Source organism: Fusarium vanettenii, assembly GCF_000151355.1.
Source record: "Fusarium vanettenii 77-13-4 chromosome 7 genomic scaffold NECHAsca_81_chr7_3_0, whole genome shotgun sequence".
Lineage (NCBI taxonomy): Eukaryota > Fungi > Ascomycota > Sordariomycetes > Hypocreales > Nectriaceae > Fusarium > Fusarium vanettenii.
In genome coordinates this window covers 59,322-69,376 of record NW_003315808.1, presented here as the reverse complement: position 1 = coordinate 69,376, position 10,055 = coordinate 59,322, and the positions used below count along the sequence as shown (strand labels likewise).

Here is a 10,055-nt window from a genome sequence, read left to right as displayed (position 1 = left end):
AATTATACTTATAATAAGATTTAATTTTATTATAGTTTTAGGCTTTTTATTAATAATTATAATAATCTTAGTAATATAAAGGTAAATTAGCTCTTAGGTAAAGGCTTTAACCATAATATTATTATAAAAATAAATAAGCTAATTAGCGCTAATATAAATAGCTATATTAAACTAAGTATATATTATATTATTAAATTATAAAGAGAATTAATAAAAGTAATTATAAGGTAAATAATTAGCTTTAATTTATTTATATTATAATCTAAAGGGATAAAAAAGAATAAATAATAATCTATTCCTAAAAGAGATAAAAGGATATATCTAAGGTATTAGCTAGCTTAAGGAGATCTCTTAGCTAATCTTAGATATAAGATTAAGTAATATTATAATTATTTAAAGCTTAAGTAATATATTAAATAATAATATAAGGGAGAATATTTATAAAAAGATTAATTTAACTAAGGTTATAAGTATATAAATTAATATAAAAGTTCTAATATTATTAGGCTATACCTAGAAGTTTATTAGGAATCTAAGAAATTATAAATTAAGAAATAATTTAATAAAAAAATAATAAATACTTATATTATTATATTTATACCTATAATAATTATAAGTAATATACTTAAGTTAATTCTTATTAAGGTTATTATATATAATATAAATAAGCTAATTATTTTTCTTAATATTATAGATATATTAAAGATAAGGCTTATAGAGAGGCTAAAGGTTTTTAAAATTAATATTAAGGTTAAATAAATAATAATTTATTTTATATATAATTATAAGAAATATAAATATAATAATAAGTAAGAGATATAATAATAAAGGTATAAATAAAAAAAAAAAATAAAAAAAAAAATAAAAGAAGATATATATAAAATAGAAATTAATTAATAAATAAAGATATTAAGGTAAAAAGAAAGAATTATATTATTAAAATAATTAAGAAAAAAAATTAAATTAAATAAAATTAAAAAAAAAAATAATATTATAATAATAATATAAGTTTTTAAAGCTATTATTACTTATTATTAATAGATAATTAATAATAATAAAAAGCTATAGCGATAACTCGCCTTAGCTAATTATAATATAGTATTAAAATATATAATAAAAGATAACTTTATAAATAAAAGAATAATAAAAGAAAATTATATAAAAAAAAAAAAAGAGATTTAAAAGAAAAATAAAAAGCTTAAAGGTTAATTACTTATTGCCTTAATAAAGAATAATAGCCTAGTTTAAATGATTTTAATCTTAGGAAATATAATTTAATAAAGAAGCTTTATTTATATAATATAAAGGTAATGCCTTTATATTAAAGGGGCATATTAAATAGTACCTTATATATAAGATAGCTAAAGGCTAGCTATATAATAGCGAAGCCTTAGCTAGGCTAAGCCTAATATAGATAAATAGCTAGAGAAGCGTAAAGGGAAGATTAAGTAATATATAATATAATTTTTTAGCCTAACCGGACTTTCTAATAGTACTCCTATTCTTACCTCCTCTTATATTCCTCTCCCCTTATATAATGTTATATTTCTTATTACCTCCACTACCACTACAGATTTAGACCACCAACTCATTCAACTAATATTAATCCCCATCCAGATGTCCGAGTTTAATAAGCCCTCTGCCCCCCTTATCGAAGAAGCTTTTGTTCGCATCAACCCACTTGTAAAAATGCCTCGAGATCAAGGCATAGAGACCATCAACGCAGCTTTCTTAATTCGCGAAAAGAGCCTGGCTGAATACGGCTTGATCCACGTTTTTGTTTACGGCATTAGGCTTTAATAGTGTTATGCAACGTGTTTATGCATGTGGCCGATGGAGACGTCATTAATACCAACAATAATACCTTCTGAGAAAACTAAGCGTCAATGAACAGAGAATGTTTCCGCCCAATACATGGATCTATACGGTTTTAATTTAGGTGAGTGCCATAGTCGGTGGCCCAGTATAGCGTATGTCGTTTTTACCCTTGCTATTTTTAATTCCTTTTTTTCTTATATTTCATCATGGTAGTAGCTTTCTAAACATTCATCGATTCTTTATTTATATTATCTTAATTTATAGGCAGCATTGTTTAGAATACTTGCCCCTTCTGCCTCTTTCAATCCTTTCAGTAGTGTATCAACCATGTCCAGATCTTTGGCGTCGTCTGGCCTCTTTCATCAGCGTGCATTGGAGATCGACCCCATCTCCCGCCCGTATGCGGCCAGAAGTTACCGAAAAACTGGCACCAGGGGAAGGATTGGTCGCTCGAGGTTGCAGATTCTCCCTTCTCAACTCTGAGCCCCCATCGCCAGCTTCTGGTCGCAGCAATTAGTCCACAGGCTCTTTCTCTTATCCAAGAATTATGATATTTGCAACATGATCCTCTTGGATATTGCTCCATTCTCGCTCCTTCTACCTCACTAGCAGCATCTCTATTGTTCGGATAAGTTAGCGCAGAAGGTCTTCGCGAGCCATGACCGCACGGGTCCCAGCCAACGCCAGTGGTGATAATTGACGCAATCTCTAGGACCCTTCGTAATATCACTAGGCTTAGCCATCGGTGTCGACCACTCAGGTTGATAGTCAAAGGCTCAGCTTTCTTCTACGTGTTAGTGTCTAGTAAGGGGCTGGGACTAGACGAACTACTATGTGGGCCCACGCTCAACCGCTTGGTGACTATCTGCTGGGAAGCAAAGATGAGAACGACCCATGACACAGCCCGTCGTGTTCCTATCTGCAGCTCTGTTTGCCAAGATGTGATACGCACCCCTTCACCGGTTTCTGCCCACTTCCCCCACCAGTCGACTATCCCCTTTGTGCGTGAGAAGCGATCTATCATACGGGCACATGCTTCATTACATACTTTTTCTGTTCAGTTGCCAAACCTCATGCGCCACACAACACACGAAAATATGATTACTCAACAGAAACCATTCTTAAATCATTCCAGACCCTTCGCGGCAGCGGTCTATCTATAGTCGTTTCCAACCTTCTTTGTGCACCGTCAACATTTCCCTCAGCAAAGGCGCTCTTACATCTTGGCGCTTGCCCTGACCTCCCCATTTTACTCATACAGGAGCATAAAGGGATAAGCAAAGGTCAAAGCAACTAGATTTCATTACATGCGACACTAGTCTTCATTGGTTTAGGCATCGCTTTTCCTTTCCCGCCGTTCATGCATGATGGCCATCCACCTCGGACAATTAAACTTATCCTGCTCAGTGCGGCGAAAACTTGCAGTCTGGGCTGTCAACCATCCCCAACCTTTTTCATCCCTTCCTGTGCTCTCTTTTACAGTGAGCTCCTACACATCATTGCGGAACCTCCATGAGGATTTCGATAACCTTGATGCCCCAGACGCGGTGGACATCTGTGTCATCGCCTTTCCAATATCGCTACCGAAGCTTGCGGACGTGGCATCGGACGTCACCTAGTTACAGATGATCAGTTTGGTCAAAACCCGTCCCAATCATAACGAGAATAGCCACTAACATGCTTTTCCACGCATGACTTCATCCACATTAATGCCACTCACATCCCTTGGACTCGCCATGACCGAACCATGTTTTCCTCACACACCGCGCGAGAAAAAGTTTCACAAAGGCAGCTGTGGAACCCTTTGTATGAACGAGAGGATTAATCGCCCGGGGATAGCCAAGTATGCGAGTTCTACGTATAGGGATGTGTTGGTCGGGGAACTGACAAGCGCTCTGGTCTATCTCCTTGAACGCTTAAACGATCAATGCCGAATTTCTCTAGCATGCCAGAAGACCTACGCGTCCGTCTGGAAGTCACACGTTTTAATGGAGGTTTGACGGTTGGGACGGGATGACCTGAGAGGCAAGGATATCGACTCGGCCCTGGGCGAGGGAGAAGGTGCAGGTTCCTATAGCGGGCGGGACGACAATGTCGTGTGGCCCAACGGACTCTTATTACTGATTGAGTGTGGTTCCCGAAATTGTTCTCAGAGACTACATTCTTGTGAAGGTGGAAAGGGATAAGTCTTTTGTCTCTCGTACGGGGGGTAGAGCAGTTAAGTATCCCTGAAAGATTTAACCTTTCATGATGCAGGTAGGTCTTTAAGATATGTTGGTAATGTGTTCTTTATTGTAGTTGAATCTCAGTCCTTGATGGGCTAACTGAGCCAGAAGATCGACTCGTCTGCAGATGCCTCACCAACCCGCACCGACTCTGTGATGCCGGTCGCCTTGGCCGTGTGTACCACTACATCAGTGGCTTCTGGTAGCCCCAGGTCTCAAAATATTCCTTTTTCCGGCATCCACAGTTATCCGTTCAAACCAACTTGGCCTCCCCAGGGTGTTGACCAGAAGAGGGATGCCACTACTTCTACATGGCCGAGCAATTCCTTCTGTGAACCAGCGGACGCTCAGCTTATTCTCCTACCCTTTACAACCTAGCAACCCGGCAACTATTCTGTCGCAGCAACTTCTATCCAAGGATTTTGAACTCCTAGTTCCCGAGCCTCTGCATGTTCAGCTACACAACGTTCTTGCTCGGCCAACTCGGGCAACGTAGTATGATCAGCTCCAGGCCCTGCCTCAAACTGATGGACCTCGTAGTGTTCCATTTCCACCGACTCAATCCCAGGCGATTACACTTCAGAACGGTCACTCTCTTCATACTCACTCTCAACAGATCCAACCTAACCCGGGTCGGCCGGCCCTTTCCCGCTGAGGCTCAGGTTGCCCAGGCTCGACAAGATATTACTAACGGGGAATATTATATAAAAAACCCGAGGTCGGCTAATAAAGTCGTGCCGAGTTCATATTATCCTAGCTCAGACCTGCACTTCCATTTGTCATCGTCAGCACTAATGGCATGGAACTTCGAGCAATTTGTCAGCACCATCTGACTTGCTATTGTGGCAGCAGCTTGAATCAATATTTAAGTGTGTGGGATCAATAAGAGGTGGTTAATAACACGCCACACACCCTTCTGAGCCAATTGATCTTCCGAAAGATAAACTGTTAATAAATCAAGCTGCGCAGACCTCTCCTGCAAACGCGATACAAGCTGAGGTCAACAAGCCATCCCAAAAGCTGTGTTGAAACGGCCATTCTTCCCCGAAATTCTTCTCGAAACGCCACGAGATGTCTCAACAGAATCATAACCTACCCTCTCATAGTAATCGGAATACAATTCAACGGCTATATGACGCATTTGCCCGAGGAGATGGAGCCGCAGCGTTAGCAGAGATGCACGAGACTCTCGATTGGAGAGAAGCAGACAACTTCATATATTCTGATCGAAACCCATACGAATCCCCACAACAAGTAGCAGAGGGTGTGTTTGGCAGATTGGCTTCTGATTGGGAGGATTATGAGGCCACGCCATCGGAACTACTTGAGGCGGGTGATGTTGTAGTTGCACTTGGAAGGTCGAAGGGTATCCACAGAGGCACGCGCAAGCTTATGGATGCTCAATTCGCACATGTTTGGCGCTTGAAAGGTGGAAAGATTATTGGCTTTCAGCAGTATATCGATACTTTAGGGGTTTATCGGGCTACGGTTTCTTGATTGAAGCTGTTTCGGTAGTCTGATGATCACCGTATAGCACTACGCCTCCGCACCATAGACTTAGTCTCACGGGAACAAGTGTTTATAACAGGAACCACTTGAACCGTGATTTGGGTTAGGAACGGTAAATTGGACACGCAAGGCGGTGGTACGGCCAGTGAACCGCGCGGGGGTCTCTTGTCACGGTATTATCAATGTCAGCCCGTTGCGGTGTGTTGCCTGCTTGTAAGGAATTACGGAGATGTTGTTTGGACAGTTGATGTTGCTGCTGGGGCACTGAGGCACACCCAATTGCACGATCGATCAAGTTATGCAACTTCTAGTTGGCGGACTTCGAACAAGCTGCTGCAATAAGCAAATAAGCTCTCTGAAGACTCTCTTACACCTTGACATCACAAGTCACACCTCTAGGCTGGGATTGGTTAAAGCGTGTCGTGTTCTTCACAATTATGTCAAATCCTGAAAATGGTGGAAAAGTGAAGTTACATTGATGCTTTTGCTCACTGGAATAGTTCTTCTATTTGGTTCTTTAGCCGATAGTCTAGGCTGGATGAATCCTCAGTAGAAAACACGTTTGCAATACCGGTCTGATCCAGGTAGCAGCTCACTTCCGTCTTGTCCAAAGAAATCTTGACACATACCGTCGATATAGTGTCAGCCAACCGCCAGTCCAGTCAGCGATATACTTCGTCTCCATCCAATTGCAGATCATGAGCCCATCGACGGTGCTAAGAGTTACAGGTACTGAAAACGATATGGACAGCGAAGAATCACGGCGTTCGGACCAGAACTTCCCCTAGGCTTTGAAGTTTCTTTAGACTCATGATGTCGAACCCCGAGCCAGAAGTCGCGATGAGAACTTTGCACTAAGACCTCAAGACCTTGTACATAAGCGAGCTCCTCGTATTACAGCCACGAGACTACAGGATTCAAGAGACTATGTCATATTACGATGGCACGTCACGCTGACGAATTAGGTAAAGTCACTCTACCTCATGATTTTGTCTTTTCAGTGCTTGTCGGGACTGACATGCATAAGGAGACATCAACTAACCGACCTCAACATCGAAAATGATTTAGGCCCGACTAGAATAACAATTGCATCACCAAGAATTATGTACAGCATGGCGCTCTCAAGGTTATTACTCCTTTGTTCAACGTTCTGACGTGCTTCTCCGAGATGCTTGTCACGAGTATGACATGTCTATCGCTTGGGTTGGTTCACCAAAGTCATGCTGGGTGGACAAGAATGTGACATGTGGAAGCAATGAGCATCGTTCTGACGCTAGCTCAGCTTAGCTCAAAGAGGAATGCGTTCATCCTGGTGAGCTAGCAAGTGAGCCCACACTGAAAGTCATTAACGGAAACATGGAAACACTAGCTATCGTTTTCTATGGCTCTGGACGTGACCTCCTTTCATTCCCATGCCAGTCTCCAGTATTCAGATTATCCGAGCAATCTTTGCTAATATTATGTAAGTAAAAACCGGTTCCGATTTTTTCTTGTCCCAGTGCCGCATTCAACACAAAAGCCTGCGCAGCGCTGGAATTTGCTATGAGCCCATCTGCTTCTGGCCTTCGGTGATCGGAATGCGCCACCACCCAAGACAGAAAGATTAGACGATAAAATGCCACATGCGCCGCTAAACGAATAATTTGAAAACTTTGATAAATTAGTAGGCGACTAAAGAAGGGTAGAGAGTAGCTGTTAAATGTGCTGGCGACCCTTTGGACCGAACGGTCCCCTCGATGATCCCCTTTTTCATCCTGAAATGTTTCCGAGTCAACTCTGTAGCCACCATCATCGGTTTCTCAATACAGACCAAATAACCTTGATCCACCACTACGACTCGATATATTATTCCAACTCAACATCGATACCGGCCGATAACGTCCAACGAACATGGCCCCAGGAGCGTCAGAGCTTGTTGTATGTGGTGGCATCTCGATCTCTCCCGCCATCCGCTAATAATAACAAAGATAACAGAGTGGGCTCTTATCTCATTGTCCACAGCCGTCATAGTCGCTCGCATCTACCTCCGACTCGGCATACAAAAGAGAAGACTTCTTGGAAGCGATATCTGGATGACAGCAGCGTGGGCGATGGGAATTGTTGTGGCTGCGTTCTGCATCACCTTTATCCGCTTGGGAGTCATGGAGCAGGATATCTACCCATCTTTGAGCAACTATGATGGTACAAAAAAAGACAAACAACACGTCCACAAGGTATAGATGCAAAGAAAACTGGCAAAGAACCATTATTGACTCTGGCCTAGCTGCTCTGGATTTCCACCCTCCCCTTTTTGACCGCATTTTACCTTTGCAAAGCTGCCTTGCTTTGTGTCTACCTACAAGTCATCCCCGTTTTTATGATCAAGAGAAGGATGTTCCTTTGGGCCACTATAATCTTTGTGGGTCTTTCATACCTTGTTACAACCATCATGTTCTTCACGACCTGTACCCCTATCAGCCGATACTGGTCAGTCAATCTATCTGAACCATTCTATATATCTCAGATTTGCTAAAATTTGAAAAGGACCCTTGATCCCAACCGTCAATGCCTCATTTCCTCTTGGATGGTATTTGCGAGGACTTCGTGGACTCTGAACTTTGCTGGAGATATATTCAGTAAGCAGCACCCGCCGATTTTGAATCGAGAACCCGATACTAACAGGCCCAGTCTTTGCGCTTCCTTGGCTCATTGTCCCTGACCTCATGGTCAAAGGTTGGCTTAGAGTTGGCATTTACTTCACGTTTCTCCTTGGAATTATCAACATGGTCATGACTATTGTTCGGTTTGTCAAGCTGTATGGCGGAAGAAACGAAGGCGAGTTATCTTTGGTCACAATTCGTACGTCTCTTATAGTTTCAGCGTTGGCTATCACTAATAGTAACCCAGACTTTTGGAACTCCCTGGATTTGTATATTGGCTTGGTCATCGCGTGCCTGCCCTCCCTTCGACCTTACTTCAATCTTGCTGCAGAGTCGCGCGCGTTTAGTTACGTCAAAGGGAAAACATCGAGCCGTGTCAGTGGATATACAGGCAGTGCCAGTACTCAATCATCCGGGGGGGTTACATTCCCGAGCAAGGCAGCGGTTGGTCCCTTTGTTACACCTGCAGATCGACTTTCACAACCATCGTTGCATGACATGAATATACTCTCGAGTAACGTTTAGAGAGAAGTTGGTGTAGTTTAGGCTGAAGTTGAGTAAAATAGATTGTTGATCGTTGATGACGATTCGTTTACACCGACGTTTGGTATAAGATGTGTGTTTATAGCTGGAGAACTAATCGGATTTCATGAAAACCTTCCTGCCCTGGCCCGATCAAACACCTCTTTGAAAAGTCCTCGTTTGTTGTTGAGTCCCCCGTAGTTATGTTGTTCCATCTTAGTGAATGAGGCGTTTCATCCTTAGTGCCAAACGATTTGAAAGACATTTGTCGGCATAGAAAGGATCGAGATATAACAATGAGCGTTGTGTAGTAGTCCAGTCTCGTTCTGCGACGAAAGCAAAGTCTAATACAAAACCATGTAAGTCATGTACGTATACAACAATCGATTGTCAGTCCTCCTGTTCCTTGAGTATGAGTTTAGCAGGGGCCATCCTTCTTGCCGGGACCGCTGTAGTTCTGGCAGGGGGTCTTGGCGTCAGTGCAGACATTGACAAGCGTAGCCTTGTCGCCGTTGGCCTTTGTGATCCCGGCAACCTCACCACCCTTGCGGGCAGTGACACCCTCAATGTAGACTTCACGGGCACACTTCTCGCACTACTTGAGATCAGTGACCTTTCTCGTAGGCATAGCAAAGAAGCATCACTTACAGTGCCGCAAGAACGGTAGACTTTGCCATAATCCTCAGCGTAGAAGTTGATGATCTGCGTAATCATTAGGATCATTGAAACGAGTCCTTGGACTGGTGATTTGATTTGTGCATATACGTACGTTGACCTTTCCACATCCGTTGTGCTGGATGATCTTGTCGCTAGCATGGTAGGCACCGCCACCAATAATGTTGGTGACATCTCCGGCCCTGTCTTCTTTCTGAAGATTCAGTCAATCTCACCATTCTTGATTGAACCATTTGAAGTGTCACTTACGATAGAGATAGCATCCTCGCAGACGTCCTCAAACCAGACGAACTCAAGATTGCAGCCACCACCCTTGCAATAGACACCTTCTCCAACAGTCTTGCCAATGATGACATTCCTCAGCGTGCCGCCTCTCTCAACAACAAAAGCAGTGTCCTTCTCACCACCCTCAGCTTGCCCACTGCAAGAGCTGGGGTTTCGGTCATACTTGGCCCAGCCAGCATCAAAGACTTCACCATTCTTGACGTAAATGGGTGCCGAGATCTGTTTAGTCGAGGTGGGTGTAGGGAGACCACCTTCGTATCCCTTGCATGCAAGGACAGGGGTTATCGTGGCCGCAAGAGTGATAGCAATATTGGCAAGCATTTTGGTAGAGGTTGGAAACAAAAGCTGACTGTTAATAGCCTTGGAAGTTCGAAACGTGAGC

The 10,055-nt window shown here is 42.5% G+C and overlaps 2 protein-coding genes across 2 annotated transcripts; one reads left to right on the top strand and one right to left on the bottom strand.

Annotated features, from left to right (window-relative positions):
* Positions 1-7,534: 7,534 nt before the first annotated feature.
* Positions 7,535-8,509, top strand: NECHADRAFT_24918 (uncharacterized protein; the record flags this gene model as incomplete). The annotated part of the gene is made up of 5 exons (XM_003040087.1): positions 7,535-7,765; positions 7,816-8,018; positions 8,076-8,167; positions 8,220-8,390; positions 8,439-8,509. Coding segments are annotated over 5 exons (768 nt in total), but the record flags the coding sequence as incomplete, so codon positions are not given.
* A 622-nt stretch (positions 8,510-9,131) lies between these two features.
* NECHADRAFT_44441 (uncharacterized protein) lies at positions 9,132-9,994 on the bottom strand (the record flags this gene model as incomplete). The annotated part of the gene is made up of 4 exons (XM_003040081.1): positions 9,132-9,308; positions 9,362-9,415; positions 9,483-9,574; positions 9,634-9,994. 4 exons carry the CDS (start codon positions 9,992-9,994, stop codon positions 9,132-9,134), a joined length of 684 nt encoding a protein of 227 aa, XP_003040127.1.
* Between the last annotated feature and the right edge of the window lie 61 nt (positions 9,995-10,055).